This window comes from Perissodus microlepis, chromosome 2 (genome assembly GCF_051167445.1).
Source record: "Perissodus microlepis isolate ML-2025 ecotype Zambia chromosome 2, ASM5116744v1, whole genome shotgun sequence".
Classification (NCBI taxonomy): Eukaryota; Metazoa; Chordata; class Actinopteri; order Cichliformes; family Cichlidae; genus Perissodus; species Perissodus microlepis.
In genome coordinates, this window is record NC_140462.1 from 2,054,568 (window position 1) to 2,071,222 (window position 16,655).

The 16,655-nt window shown below is 40.2% G+C and overlaps 1 protein-coding gene across 4 annotated transcripts in view; it reads left to right on the top strand.

Annotated features, from left to right (window-relative positions):
* Positions 1-16,655, top strand: part of il1rapl2 (interleukin 1 receptor accessory protein-like 2) — a 445,655-nt gene that overhangs the window by 69,263 nt on the left and 359,737 nt on the right. For all 4 annotated transcript variants that reach the window (XM_084939955.1, XM_084939961.1, XM_084939963.1 and 1 more), the window contains exon 2: positions 312-417. In XM_084939955.1, coding sequence (XP_084796081.1) covers positions 333-417 — 85 coding nt within the window. In that variant the 5' untranslated portion in view covers positions 312-332. The remainder of the gene's footprint in view (positions 1-311; positions 418-16,655) is intronic.

Sequence of the window (16,655 nt, forward strand, 5' to 3'; positions counted from 1 at the left end):
AACCTCAAATTAGGATTTTGCACTTGTGCAGGCTGTTTGTAAAAACTACAGGCGTTTCTTATTTCCATACTCCATACTGTTTCCCACCTTGTCTTTCTCCATACTCCTGGTTGTGAACCATAAATCAGTCTCAGTATGTCTCCTGTCCTCCACGTGCATTTCAGGAACTGAGGCATCCTACAGCATGACAGAGCACAGGACACAACACGTAACTTTGCAATTACACTGGGTGCTTGTTAGTGCCGGGTTTTAATGACAGTGTTGCCTCCTGCGTTGTCTCTTACTCTTTCTCTTTGTCCTGTTTCCCAAAGGTGCCAGTGGAGAACAGAGAGATGAAGACTTTATCTCTCCTCTTCCTCCTCCTCCTCGCCTCGGGAGCCTGTGACGACGTCAAGTACATCTCCAAGAGGAACTCAGGTAGGATGAAGAGCCTCGGTGTTTGTTGTCTTGTGGCGTACTCTGCTTTGTTGAAAACGAGCCTTTCTCTCTTGAACATTCTCAGGCTTTTTATTTTTGGAGCTTATTGTTGCTTTGTTTTTCTTGCTTTGTTTCACTGCCAGCACTCTACAGTCTTCTCGCGATAATGCTAACTCTTGTCTTTTGTCATTATACTCCACCTCACTCTTATTCTCCTTTTTGCTGTCAAATATAGGGTGTCTCTCAATGTTCCCCAGCAATCTGCTCTGCTCTCGTCCTTGATGATGTATTGACATCTCTTAAGTTGCTGCAACGGACACTCGCTCCCACAGCTTTTCCCCCTCATACACAATCACCACCTCTGCCTTTCTTAGATAACACTCCTCTCCAAACTCTATCTCAAAGCTCAGAATGGCTGTCTCTCCATTTCTATCCCTCTCCTTTTTCTGCTGAGGGGGTGTAATGATCAGACCGCCTGACTGCTGCTGCCATTGTTGCTGCTGCTGTGCTCATTTGTGTATCGGCAGGCCCGGTGATGACAGATCTGCTGATAGTCTTTTATTCATAATCGATTTGTTGTGTCACGCTAATCATCTTGACAGAAGGAGCTTGATTGGGATATTGATGTATGGCATCAATAGTTTTGTGTGATACTACTCGGTGATCTTGGTACAGTGCTTTGCAGAAGTCTTGAGTAATGTCCCATTTCTTTATATGTTGCTCCCAAGGAGCCAGACTCTCTTATCATTTTTAAAATGGATCAAAAGTTCTCCAGGTTTTCTCAAAGTTTTTCTTAGACAGCATTTGTTACCATTTCTTTAGCTGAATATTAAAGAAAAATGCCCAAAACTTGGCATATCTCACTTTCCAGTGTGTTCCTAAAAACAATTCAGGAAACTGGACAAGTTGAGGACAAACAAGTAGCAGGTCTTAAAACTATCTAAAGCAAATGAACAGTATCTGAAAGTAAAGGAAAAAAAATCCAGAAAATACCTGACCCCCGATCCTGAAAGACATGCATCTGATCCTTCAACTGATCTATCTACTGTACACTAAAGCTTCATCAGACATGGCCTCATTGGAAGAGTGGCTGCCAATTGCCGTTTTTAAGGAAGGAAAACAGGGAGAAAACGCTGAGGTATGTCCGATTACACAGGAACTGGACTGAAAATCAGTCCTAACAAGTTTGAACATTTTGGTTCAAATTATCATCAATATTTACAGATGAGCTCAGGAGACAGTCAAAACAGCGAGTGTCTGCAGGCGTCTGTAAAATCATATCAGCTGGTGGTGTTTGAGATTTTGTCATAACTGAATGCAAAAAAAGTAAGGTCAGATTTTGCATCCATAACATCTGGAAGAGCATCAATGATCCCAAAGTAAAATCACACCTGGACTGAAAACACACAGTTGAACACTATCAGTCATGGATTGGCCTCCCCAGAGCCTGGACCTCACATGTATTGATACTGTGTGGGATCATCTTGAACAGAACAACAACAGCCAAAGAAGAGCTTTGAACGTCTGGAGAAATAATCCTGAAGCAGCCTGAGAGAGAAGAAAGCGGCCTGAGAGAGTTCAGACTGTGCTGAAGAATAAAAGACTAACTAACCGTACAAACTCTGTTTTTGCCTTCCATACTATGTTTCTATTTATGTTTCCACGTTTCCTAGCAATATATAAAGAAATGAGGAGTAACTCAAGACTTTTGCAGTATTGTATGTGTGACCTAGAGGTGAGCTGTTTAGCATTTTGATTCACTTTCATGTTGCCTTCATACTTGAATGGAGCATTTCACCTACGGTGTTACACTCAGGGAATCTTTCATTATAAATATTACCTACAGCATCTGTAATTTTATTCTCACACGCTCCTGCCAGATCCTGAAAGTGATAAAAACACAGAAAATTACCCAGCGATTTTTAGCAAGCTCAGGTCATCTAATTATAACAATCCAGTTAGAATTGATTCCCCTTTAATGTAATCCTGTCTCACTGTTTTGCTTGCTTATAAGTGAGCGTGTTGGTCCTGGTGCTTTAATCGAGGGGATACGGGGGCAAGCATAACAATACTTCAGAGATTCTTTGTAATTACACACACTCAGCATCTGAGAATTGCATTACAGCACTTCACCCAACCACTGTAAGAATAACACAATTGTGGTTTGTGTCTGCTTGCTATACTTGATGGAATATTGCAGGCAACACACTTCAATCATTTTCCTGGGAGACTTCATACCTGGTGGAGGACAGAACTGCATGGTGAAAGCATATGGTTTATGAGGTGCTGTTACACACACCGTGCACGCAACATTTACTTATATAAACAAAAAAAAATCATATGACTATCAAATAGCTATTTTTGCCTTGGTTGCATAGTTTAACATAATTAAGCTGAAATGAAATCTGGGTAGAAAGATGCAGGACATGACAAAACTTGCAGGGAAACCCCAACCCCACCCTTACCCACTCTCTTCATCCGAGGTTGACTTTCTCTAAAAGGAGCTCAAAGGTCAGGGTCACCCACAGAACAGACCCTGCAGCTGGCAGCCAGTCACTGAGAGTTAACCTGAAAAGATGCTTGCCAAAATGCTTTCTGGCCCACCCTGAGATCCGCATAAAGTGCTTCTTCCTGGATACAATTTTATGGAATAAAAAAATAATCAAAAACTTTTTGACAACAGCAACAAAAGAAATATCACAGTTTCTCAACGTTTGCTTCTTCGTGAGAATCAAACTTGGTGAAGATGTTTTTAAGACTAGTTAAATTGTTTTCTCTCCACGTCTGTCTTTGGCACGCTCGCCCCTCAGCCTGCTGACTGTGTGTGGGTAGGTGAGTTGGTGGGAGTCTTTGTTTGGTGTTTGCCATGTATGTGAGCGTGTGCGTGTGAATAGTCCACTTCTTGACATACCAAACTGTGACTGTGTGTGTGCTGTATATATCCAGGTTCTAAGCGTATGTGTGTACAAACTCCCCGAGTGTGCTTCAGTGTATCCTCTCTGGATGTGTGCTCTACTTCTGTGCATGTGTGTGAGTGGGAGAGGTGTGCACAGAGCAATTATGTGATCAGAGCAGAGCCAAGCGGACATTTATGTGGGCGAGCGCTACAGTTGGCCAAAGATAGTCTGTTAGATTTTGTTTCTCTTTTGTTGTGTGTGTGTGTGTGTGTGTGTGTGTGTGTGTGTGTGTGTGTGTATAACTGGACACCATATGGATGGGAACTACCGTTTCCTTGAATCAGTCTCTGCATTGCTCTGATGCAGCACCTGCTGCAGTTAGAAGAGACACAATGTGATTGGAGAAAGCTCTACATCAAGGTTGTTTTTATACAAATCAACACATTCATGTAAAAATGGCAGTGTGAGACTTTGTGATCCTTACACAGAAATCCTTGTCTAATTGTGCATAATGATTGACATTAAATCATCCTCATTATTCCCATGAATCAGCTGATGGTGCCGCTGACTCATCTCTACTCACTGACTTGGTAAATCTCACATAGGGTGCACATTTAAACTGCTTTAGCCTGCACGCAGTTCTTGCAATTCTGCAAGCCACTCTGCAGCCCAGTCCACTGCAGTTCCTCTTTTCATCGTGTAAATAATTTAGCCAGTGTCATGCATGTTGTTACTGCCTGCTCTGTTCTGATGGCTGATGCTCTCAGAGCTCATAAAAGCCAAATATAAATCACTACAGCTGGAAATAACAATCATCGTTTGATTATATTGGTCCTGACTGAACTGCAGTTAAATCCTCATCTACAGAAGCTGACACCTGACTGCCACTCAGAGGTCAGGTGTCAGCTAGTATATGCATCATCAGCGCTCAAGGTGCTCAGGTTCGGTCCTTGGCTGAGAACGCTTCAGCGGGTCTGATATTTGCTGACAAGAAGATTTTTCACTCCAACACTATATAAATAGAAAAGTACAGGAGAGACTGATGGACATCTTTCTGCCCGCCGAGAGCTCAAACACGTTGGCAACCATCCATATGGGCAACTCTTTGAATGGAAGCTGCATTTTAAAGAACGATTATTACAATTTGGAGTAAATAAGCTGAAATACAATATGAGGAAAATGAGACTGAAATACAGAGAAGCTAAACAAGGAATCCTCATGTGAAGGGACAAACCTGACATACTTTGGCTCTACCAAGATTTAAAATGTCCTTTGTAACCTGTTACAGAGCCTGTTTAGAAATAACACAAATTTAGAATTCATATTTTTTTTTCTCAGTCTAGACTTGTTTTCACTGAGTCAGAACAGCAATTTCTAATTACAGCCACTTCTTTGGGTTATTGCACAGCTGAATGACAACGTTCGCCATGAAGGAGGTTGATTTGAAGTTTTTGGTAATAAGAAACTAAACCATTTGGGCACTTTTTGGAGCTGAGTCAATGCAGGTTAGCGAATGTGAATCCCTTACTAGCGGTAACTTCTATGGCTGTCAGCTGAGTGTATTTGACCTCTGTGCTTTTAAATGACCTGATACATGAATATCGATGAGAACTATTCATCAAAGAAGATGCTGATCTGAATGAAAACTACTATAACAAACAGCTAAACAGAAAAACTGTGTCTGATTTTAGACAGACACTGAGACAACACTGCCACGATGCGGTCAAATAAAAATGACAACATTGCCGTCTGCAACATTGTTACAAGTATCTAATCATAAAATCACTAAAAAACAGTAATAATTTCGCACCACGAGACTGTTTACAAAACAGTTTAAGGAAGCTAAGTGAATATTTGAGGCAAAAAGGTAACTGTAGGGCTGCTCTTCACTTACTAACAGCTTGAGGTGTGCATGCAGATTCAAATCTTCCCTCGTAAGCTTTTCTTGCACTTGTAATCTTGTTTATTCTGCTGTACAGACTGTATGCACTTTGTGAAGCGGTGTACATTTAATATATCATCGGATGAAATATTTCAGCACTTTGCTCTGGCTCCTCAGTCATTTCAGTATTTGATTTTACAATTCAATCATTCCTTATTTATCTGAAAGGCTATGCTATGAAAATCTATAAATCTGATAAAAGTTCTGTCTACAGCTCTGTTCACTTTGAAAAGTTTGAATTAGCTGCACATCTTCAAAGCTCTGTATGACTGAATCTGGGGGATAAATGCACTCGCAAAGTTACCTAAAAAGATCTTACATAATTTCATATGTTAGAGTTAGACCCCAAAAAATATTTTATGTATAAATTAAACTTTATAATTTATATATTTTTTTTAAATTATAATGTCAAATCTAGTTTATATTAATTGGTGAGTCAGTCGTTTCAAGCTTTAATTATGTTACATGCGCAGTTATTACTTTTTCAGAGGTTTAATGTTTTGTTAATTGGATTTTTTTCTAGATTTCATCTGAGCACCTGAAATTAAAATTAAACTGAGAGGTTCAAACTAAATTTGCCTGTGATGTCACGTTCTATTAATAAGATAAGCACCTCGTGACTCAGAGATGGTTGGATCAAAACCTGACTATCTAAACAAGCTAACTACATACAGTATGTGATGCTATGTAGTTACTTATATAGCACTTTTCATAGAGTCACAGCCAGTTTATCGTATACATCAGTGGAAATTAAACAATACAAAACCCTAAAAAGTAATGAGAACAAAAAGATTTGTATAAATACTGTTTATAATTTGTAAGAATGAAAATAACAAAACAGAACAACAATGAACCAAATGCAAATGTAAGGATTTTATGATTTAATGCTCTAAGCACAGATGCATAGATGGGTTCATGCATCCATGGATACATTAAATATTAGGACTGTGTATAAAAATGTGGATAATCTCAGAATGAAAACCTGTGAAGTAAAGTTGAAAGCAAAGTTCAAAATCAATCAAATATTGATTGTGGTGGTGAAATGAAGGAACTTTACAAAAAAGTGTGTCGTCATCCAAAATCTTATAAAACTGTATGCTTTACGTTTTTTACCAGCTCACCTAAAAGCTACGCTACCAGTGTTTTTGCATTTTAATACCTTCATTAGTAACACTTTAAAAAAAAATATATTTAAGTCTACCTTTCTAAATGATCTGTTCCTTACTTTTACTCCTAAGCTCTTTCTCTGCTGGGCTCATTCTGGCAGAGCCTCAGGAGTACCGCATGCATGTATGATTCATTTTCATATTCAACTTTTCAGTGACCTTGCTTTTTCATCTACCTGCACTTTTATTTCTAAAAATACATATTCAGGTACAGGACAGCTTTCCTTTACACAGCAGACATGCTGAATTGTTAAGGGAAATATCAGAGTGCAGCTAATGATGTTGAAGTAACTGCATTTATACACAGGCAGAAGTGCTTCTTAGATTAGCCCATTTTGCTGAAAGTGCTAATGAGCTCGACAGTTGCTGCACAGGCACGACAATGCTGGAAACAATGCCTGGAAGTCATGAAGGCAGCTGCATAAACACACACGCAGTCACATGCACTGTTTTCATTCAAGCAGAATTTTGCACATACCACAGAACACACACACACAGCAGGAAAGTCTACACAATAACACACTCACACAATAACACACATTATGTGCTTTAATGTGTTAAGTTGAACGCTGATCATTAACATCCTCCTCTCTTCATCGTCCACATGTTATTTTAGGAAAACCCCACCAAACCAAGGGTAAACTATTAACCCAGATGGCGAACGGAAATACGATTATAACTCTATACGTATTTTTATCCTACCTTTCTTATGTTGGAATTAGATGGAATGTATATGTCAAATCCAGGAAAGAAAAAAAACCTTGCTTATACTGTTTATGCCTTACACTCTATATTCTACATCCTTTAAAGACTCTTCATGGCTGGCCCCTTTATGAAGTGCAGATACAGATGTTTTGCAGTGTTGCAGTGAGTGAATGTTTGTTTGTGTGTGTAGAGGTGACTGAATGCCCTTGTGTGCTTGCGTGTGTGTGTGTGTGTGTGTGTGTATGTGCGCCTGACGCAGCTAAAAGCTGAGATCAAAGAGCGATTAGATCTCAGAATGGTCTAATCTCAAATCATCTCCCATGCATGCAAAGCAGAGCAAAGACATTTTAGATGTGTGCTGGTGTGTGAGACAGACGGTGCTTACTTCACTTTGGTGTGTAACATATCTGCATTGTACAGATTCAAAACACATGCTGCCCTTTGCTCCGAGAGCGCACTGCAGCTGATTTTGCACTGGAAGCATCTGAAGTTGAGCAGAGTTTTAACTTCTGCTGCAGACAATTTTTCCACAGTGAAATGTCGACGCACGTGGTTTTTACACTTGGCTGTGATCGACTTTGCTGCACAATGAAGATGAATGGTAAACTCTGTAAAACAGCGACTTCTATGAAAAGAGACGTTGCCAGAAAAACAAAACGATACCACTTACTGATATTGTCCCATTTGCTTTATTAGCTCAAATGAATGGGTTTGTTTGTGGCAAATAAATCATTTATGGATGCTTTAAACATCTGCTGTGCAGTATTAAGAACTGGCTTTGGCTCGTCAGAAAAGTCCTCCTCTAGTGCACCTACATTTAATAAAATAAAAAAGTTCAGTGAGCTGTTGATGTGATTGTTGCTGTTTCAGTTCCAGCCAGTCACACAAATCCGTTGGGCTTGTTTCAGGAATGGCACAAACCATTGGATGACATGAATGGCATCTAATAGCTTTCTTTGTTGTGAAGAGGCAGGCCACTATTATACAGCAGCTACTGTATGTGCAGCTCAGGAGTATGTGTGAGCTGAGGAAATGCTGCAGGGCCCACGAGGCACAGTAGGAGGTGTCCAGCTCACGTGACATCACACCAGAGGTGTCAAACATAAGACCTGGTGGCCAGAAAAAACCCACCAAAGACCCTAATTTGGCCCACTGGACAGCTCCTGAAAGTGTCCAGAGTTGGTGAAGGAAGGCATCAATTTTGGACTTTTAACTGTTTTCCTATTAACAGTGCAGCAGTCCTGAAAGGATTGCAGCTTTGTAATAAGTTGAATATGCAAGCATAAATGAGTCTGTGGCTGCCTTCTTTTGTTCCATGCTTATAGACATTACAGCTGTCTTTATGTGACTTTATGCCTAGATGAAGAAGATGGCGCAAGTTGACAGGCTTTAATCGATGTGTCTGTTCCCCAAACGTCTGACTGTGGTTGTCATCAGAAGCTGAATGATGCTGATGATATTACTGATTATTGTTATATGTGCATTTACACAGTGTGTTTGTGTGTGTGAGGAAGGGAGGCAGTCAATGTGAGATGGTGTGTTTACTAAGATACGATGTGGCATTAGTGAAAAAAATAAATAAATTCAAAATAAATCTCTGTTCTGGGCACAGACCAAATCAGTTTTAACCTCCTAGGACCTGGCGTCCACATATGTGGACATCACAGTTTGGGATGTCTAGATGAAAATACTTAATTTTTCTCTACAAGGGCCTGATATCCACTTACGAGGACATTATACTGCCACCGCTCTATCAAAATTTAAAACCAATGTCCTCATACGTGGATCTCATTTGTCTCAGAAACAAAACTTAGGTAAAAAAAAAAAAAAAAATCTGGTAATTCTTTGTTTTTACATTCCTCAGGTCCCAATCAACCCAAATAGCAAAGAAAATTTTAAAATGCATGCCATGAAAGACTTCGGGTCTTAGGAGGTTAAGGCTAACTGGGAGCCAATGCAAAGGGACCAGTGAAATGCGGTCTTGTGTGTGTGTGCAAGTTACAATGTAGAATAGAGATCATCAATGGACTGTTCTGGGAAAGAGCTGTGAAGACATGCATAAACAATTTAGAAAATTTAGAAAGAACTCAGAAAGTTGTGGAGAGTGTAACATCCACATCACAGTGCCTGGTAGAAGCCTAATCTTCTCCTGTGTGGTTGTTTAAGAAGCACTGTGAATGTCATTGCCACTTGTGTAGGCAGAGAAAATTCAAATGACTTATTCACCACTCTGGAGAGAGCAGACAGACAAAGAGAACAGGAGATGGAGCAATATTCAACATTTATTACATATTCTACTATAAGAGCTGAAGAGAGCCAAAAACAATGCTGTTAGCTCGAGACGCAAATATGAGACGAGTAACAAAATATCGTGATATCGTTGCTGTTTTAGCTTCATCTCAGTTAGCAGACAAACGAATGCGTTTCACCAATCATCTGAAGTATTGACAGTGTCGACAACAGCAGGATAAAGGTTTAAAAGGCTGCATTTCAATGTTCAGACTTTCTCAGCTTCACATATTTTGGAATGATTAAATGAAAAGAAATGACATAACAGCTCGCTGCAAACATCTAATGAGGAGCAAAATGAACAGTAGCGGCTCATTTTCCACTGTGATCTGTCAGTGAAGGCCAGGTATTATAATATAGCAGAATATGTAGAAATTGTCTGTTTTTATAGAATGCTGCAAAATCAGTTACCGTGTGCAGCCATGGCAAGCTGCAGCACAAAAGACAGGTAATTACTGGTTGGCCAGTTTCCTTCCCTGACTTAAATGCCACATGCTCAGTTTATAAACTGTACATCTTGGGCGTTCAAGAAGCACCAGAAAGGGACTGAAATTCTATTGGTCAAACACCTTTGGGAGATGGATCCTGATGCTTTCTTGCCAAATGTAACCAAAAAAAAGTAATATGAAAATGAGTTCTCCAAAGTGTAACTAAGTCAGTCAGCATCCTGTAAAAGCTAAAGAAATTGAAGCCTGGTTAAGCCAAGACAGATGCAAACTTTAACGGAGACGAGGAAGATGGACTAAGCTACATATAAAGCGACTTGAAGTGCAAATCAAGTATTCTGAAGAGTCTGCAGGTTCTCACCTGGATATGAAACACAGTGACTGTGTAAGATTTGACTGATATTTAAACTTGTAAGATCGGCTCTTACAATGTGCTGACTGGGCATGCAATACTTTTTAATAATCACAGAGATCGGGATTTATTTTTAAAATGTCAAATAACTCTTCAACCTAAATAAACATAAAGTGAAAAATATAAAATGTAAGGTTTATGTATTGAATTAATGAATAACTAAGGAAGTGTTTCCAAGTAAATTTCACTTGACCAGATTCCATCAAAAGTAACATTTTACGTTATACTTACTGTATGTAACAAAATCATATGGAAAATTTACATGTAATTAAATTAGTTAAAGTTAACATTGGGCAGATTTTTATTTTATTTTATTTTTGTTGGAAGAATGCAGAACTGGCAACAAATACAAAGAAAAGAAAAAAAATACAAGTAACAGTTTCCTTTTCAATCATCATTCCTAATATAAAGTATAAATCATGGATCAAGTTCTATGCCCTCATAAATATGAAGCAATATTTTTGAGTAAAATGCTACTGAAAAACTGAATGTATAGCAATCATCATTAAATTGTATACGCACATTGTACGCACGCACAAAAACATCCTCCAACCACACACACCCATATTTTGCTCCATTGCTGTTTATTTCACACCTCAAACATTTAGTGAACAATTAAGCAAATACAAGTAATCTGCAATAAATTACAGCTAGTAAGGAAATAAACTACTAACTCTTTTACGCTACGTCCACACCTACATGGGTATTTTTGAAAACGCAGCTGTTTCTATGCGTTTGGGCCTTTCGTCCACACGTAAACAGCGTTTCGAATCACTGAAAACGGAGCTTTTTTAAAACTCCTTTTTTGCGTTTACGTGTGGACGAGGAATAGAGAGTTCATCACGCAAAGTTAAAGGTATGCGCCTTTTATCACGTCAGCTGTGCGCCACGTTACTGCTTACATGAGATGAATTGCAGAATGGCAGATAGTCAGATTAACAGTATTTTGTCTCTATCTGCAGTATTTACACGCTTACACACACGCTGTCCCTCCATTTACAAAGGCAGAGGCGTCACGGTGTGATTATTTTACATGTAGTTGTTTTTTTCCTGTGTAATAATGTTCAACATTGCTGTCAATACATTTTTCAAAAAATGTCTCTCTGTGCAAAATGGGTTTAAAAACATAAACAGCTGTGGGATCCTGTTTGTCTGTGATTTGAACCGAGGGAACAAACTGTGGCAGGATCAGCCTGATGTTATTTGTATCCCACTGTAACTTTACTGTATAAAGAGCTAACATCTCCAAAATGTCAGGAGTAGTTAGTCATTACAACAAGTGTTTGTGAACTAAAAATCAAGAATGTGGGATCCTGTTTGTCCGTGATTTGAACAGCCCAGCGCTGCTCCTGACGCAGGGAAAACCAATCCTGCAGGGAGACCTACCTCAGCACTTGTGCAGGTGAAGCCAAAGGGAAGATATGCTTCACCATATTTTCTAGTCTTTGGCTTAAAATGAAGTTGGTTTGGAAACATATTCAGCGACGCTTCATCTCCTGCTTTGCGTTTGTGTGGGCGCCCCGTGCTAGCAGTGTCCAAGCGTTTTGTTTTTGTTTTTTTCCCTTTTCATACCACGCCCCCCCTGCAATGGCTCTGCGCCCCCCCTAGGGGGCGGGCCCCACACTTTGGGAAGGTCTGGGTTAAATGGGTAGAAGAGGTCCTGCAACAGTCTGCATTCAGTTTTCACATTGCTCCCTTAGCTTTGGTTCATGTGAAGTAAAAGGCTCAAGTATTAACGGATTAGTTAATAAACAAAAATCTCAACTTGTACATATAGAAATGCAACAGCCCAAAAAGTATTACTAAAGTAAAAGTATTAAAAGTAACTACTTTGACCTTTACTCTTGTTACTGTGGAAATACTGAAGTGTGCAGTGTGTATGTAAATATGTGTAGTTACCACTGGTTAAGTATAGATATGAAACAGGACATAATTTTCTTGTATGTGATTAAAAACATGATATTTAGTATAAAATGTTTTTACCTCAGCACTGCTACCTAACATCTCTCCACAGCATGACTAATTAAGACGAGTGGCTTTGTCAGAGAAACACGTCCACTTGGCTTTTCTCCACTTTGCTTTCAGCTCTGCCTGTGTGTGTGTTTCTGCTCACACAATAACCACAATACTCTCTTCATGCCCTCTCACTACTTACTCTCCCACACTTTCAGACGCACACAGACACACACTCACACGAATTTGCCTCATAGTTGCCCTTCTTAAATTAAAGATATCACACTCTTTGTGTGGCTTTTGTGTCATCGTGTGTGGCTTCTCTCTCTGTAGTGTCTCTGTCTACAGTCTACATTCATTTTAACTCAAATATATAACAATTAAGAACTGTACTTAACATCGGTCTCTGTTTCTAACATCTGTTTTGTTTCTCTGCCGTACTTGAATTCTAACTGCATCATATGTGTTTGACAACAGGTCTTCTTAGACCGGAGCAATATGATAACCAAATGTGTTCTGTCTTCCCACAATGGAGCTGGTGCTGTTTTCACACTGTTCCTGAACAAGGGCATGGGTTTTCTCTCAGGAGAAGCTTTCATGGCAAATCCTGTCTGCCTGTATGCTCTGGAGCACAGGAGAGGGAAAAGAGCTGCTTTGATTGGTGACTGACTGTAACCCCCTCCACATCCACACATAATGTGTTTCCAAACTTTTTTCTATTTGTACCAGAGGTATAAAAAGCCCAAAGTATAACCAAAAGCCATCCCCACAGCCTGCTGTAACACTTCGTACCACTAAACTAGATGTCAAAACTTCTCTGGATATAACAGTAGTGGTTTTATATACATAGCTAATTTAAGAAAAAATTAACATTTTGATACTGGAGAAAAAAAAATGAAAATATTAAGACTTGTGGAAAGTACATTGACTAAGTGTTGGTACAATACTAAATACAATTCAATTAACTTTTATTTATACAGCGCCAAATCACAACAACAGTCGCCTCAAGGTGCTTTATATCGTAAGGTAGACCCTACAATAATACATACAGAGAAAAACCCAACAATCATATGACCCCCTATGAGCAGCACTTTGACGACAGTGGGAAGGAAAAACTCCCTTTTAACAGGAAGAAACCTCCAACAGAACCAGGCTCATGGAGGGGCGGGGCCATCTGCTGCTACTGGTAAATTATACTGTGCAGTCAATTATCAATCATAACATCCTAATCCAGAGATTCAGAAACTTTACATTTTTCCCAGTCTTCCCAATTATACCTTAAGGATTTCTGTCATCTTTGTCTCTCTCTGTTTATTATATTTTATTCAGCATAGTTGGTGTGGAGCACCCACAATTTTGTTGTACATGTACAATGTCAACATAGAGCTATTTGATTCTATTCGATTCTATTCTATTCTTTCTTTGTCATTGTGTCACTGTCACAGTGAGAAACACGAGGTCCTCCTCATTGGTACAAAATCAGCACTATCCAAAATTGAAAGTTTTTCCTTAGTCATTGACAGTTCCTCTGTCAGCTCCTGCTCACAGGTTAAGATTCTGGGTGTCATCCTCGGTAGTACTCTATCCTTCCATTCCCAATTTAATAATATTTCCAGGTCATCATATTTCTATTTCTATCTCTATCTTCTATTTCCATCTACATAACATCAACCACCTTCCCCCTCACTCCCCATGCCACTGCTATCCTTGTTCATACCCTTGTTACTTCTCAGTGGATTATTGTAACTTCCTCCTCTTTGGTCTTCTTCACAAATCCCTTCTTCCCTTCTCAAGCTTCAGCTGGTCCAGGATTCAGCTGCCCCTATTATACTTTCTACAGGCCACATCACTCCTGTTCTGCAACAGCTTCACTGACTCCCAGTTAAATTCCAAATTAACTTCAACACCATCTATGACCTCGTCCCCCCACATCTGTCTGATATCAGAAATACTGATTCACTGTCACTTTTCAAATCTAAGCTCATGATCACATTTGCACTAAGTAACTGATAAGTAAAATTGTGAAAATAAAGTTCAGTTAGAATGATGAGAGCCTTTGTGGCTCTCATTTTTTCTCCCCACCCGACCCCACTGCATCCCCCGTATCTTCTCCATGTCTTTGTTGTGCTCCAAGGTCATATTAAAGATTCATCCATTCGCTGGATCCACAGTCAAATATTGATAAAGGCTGACACCACTTTGACTCTGTACACCTAAGGGTTCCCATTCTGCATGCGCACCTATATTTGTGTGCAAATAGCAAAATGACTGCTACTGAAACAGGAGAGGCTAGTGTGATACCCCAACCTTTGCTGAATATATCATACATTAACACCCATTTTGCCCATTTCCTGCATCATAAAATGCTTTCATTTAGACCTTATCCACATTGGCTAAACACTTGAGGATAATGTCACATAATGTAGGCAGAAATACAAACAAACAGCCAGACAATAGGACCAACGTGAGCAATGGCTCAACACATTATCGAACAACTTGATAACACTGACCTGACACAAGTTTAAAGGCTGTTCTTAGAATCATTTTCAAGCAAAAAGCATAATCCTTGCAAATCAACAAAATACTCAAATTGAAGGCACCAGAAATGAAGTGCAATGATGCTACACTAATTTTAGCAATAGTGCATATTGCTAAAACTCTATATTGTATTTGTATTGTGGTGTTCTGCTACCACATCTGCAGTTGAATTTCTTAAGAGTGAAGTGCCCAGTCCAGGTCAGGGACCAGTTCCTGCCCCAAGTGCAGGAGTTTAAGTATCTCGTGGTCATGAGAGAGGGGAGAGGGAGATCGATAGACGGATTGGTACTGCTGCTGCAGTGAAACCAGCGTTGTACTGGTCTGTTGTGGTCATGAGAGAGCTGAGTGTAAAAGCAAAGCTCTCAATTTCCCGGTTGAGCAATGTTCCTACCCTCACCTATGGTCACAAGGTTTGGGTAGTGACCGAAAAAACAAGATCGCGGATACAAGCAGCAGAAAGGAGCTTCCTCCGCAGGGTGGCTGGCCTCTCCCTTAGAGACAGGGTGAGAAGTTTGGCCATTCGGGAGGGGCTCAGAGTAGAGCTGCTGCTCCTCCACATCGAAAGGAGCCAGTTGAGGTGGTTCGGGCATCTGACAAGGATGGAATAACACCTGGGTGAGGTGTTCCTGGCATGTCCCACAGGGTGGAGTTCCCAGGCCACACCGAGGACACTCTGGAGAGATTATGTCTCTCGGCTGGCCTGGGAACACCTTGGTAGCTGGGGAAAGGGAGGTCTTAGGGCTTAGGCTCCTGCCCCCACGACCCGGCCCTGGATAACTGGAAGAGAATGGATGGATGGTCAGTAGTTTAGTGAACACTTTAGTTGGGAAACAATGGTTTTACAGTTTTCAGCTGTCCATGTTGTCCTTTTCTGGGACAAGAATACGAAACTTTGAATGACGTTATGATAATTTTCCTTTCTCATGTCGTGGGTCAGTTAAATAAAGCTACTACAATTCATGACAGATTTATTAGACCACCGCTTTATGTAAGGTTTATATCAAACCCGAAGCCCCCACACAGTCTGACCTGGCAACACTGTAAATGTTAAAGGAATGTTAAGGGCCAGCTGACAGTTTGGCCATACTTGCATCATCATGCAAGCCAGATGGAAAATCTAGTTTTCTATTCAGCTTATCTGCCTCTTCTGTACTCTTCGCCCCTCTCGTCTCCTCCATACTTTTCCTTCTCCTCTCTCCCTTCTGTTTCTGTCACCTCTGCTCACATTTTAGTGTTTTTCTGTTTCTACACCCCCTCCTCACCCATTCCTTCACCTTTTTCTTGCTAACTTCTCTTGAGTCATCTCCCCCGATAAAACTTCTAGCCCATCTCCTCTTCTTCCACCCTCACCGCTTTTCCTTCACTCTCTCCCTCCCCTCTTCTGTCCCGCTGTCCCTGCTCTCCCCTCCTCTGATCTGCTCTCCTGGCTCAGGCCCAGCTAAATTACCAGTTCTACAGAGCGATGGTGACAGAGTGCAGAACTTAATTACACACTGGCTGACAGCAAGGACTACGTGTTAGATTTTCTCTGTCTCCTTCTTCTCTCCTTTGTGCTCTTCCCCACCCCCACTGCCTCGTCTCTTCCTTTCTCTTTGTGTCTTGTGTTTCCTTTTTATTTCCATACTTGTTTTTTTTTCTTTGCTTGACTCTTTTTTGTCTCTTCCGCTTATTAATTGCTGGTTAAGGCACTGTGCTCCATGTTGTCTCAGTGTGCTTATTATTGTGTGGCAGCCTTTGGGGGGGAAACCAGCTAGCAGCATCTAGAATATGTGAGTAATAGTGTAATACGTGGTAATAGTCTAAGTTTCTACCTAAGATTCTAACGCTGAAACACAAAAGTTGCTTTATTTGAGTTTTTTTGCTCTTTAAAATTTTACACCAAATTTTTTT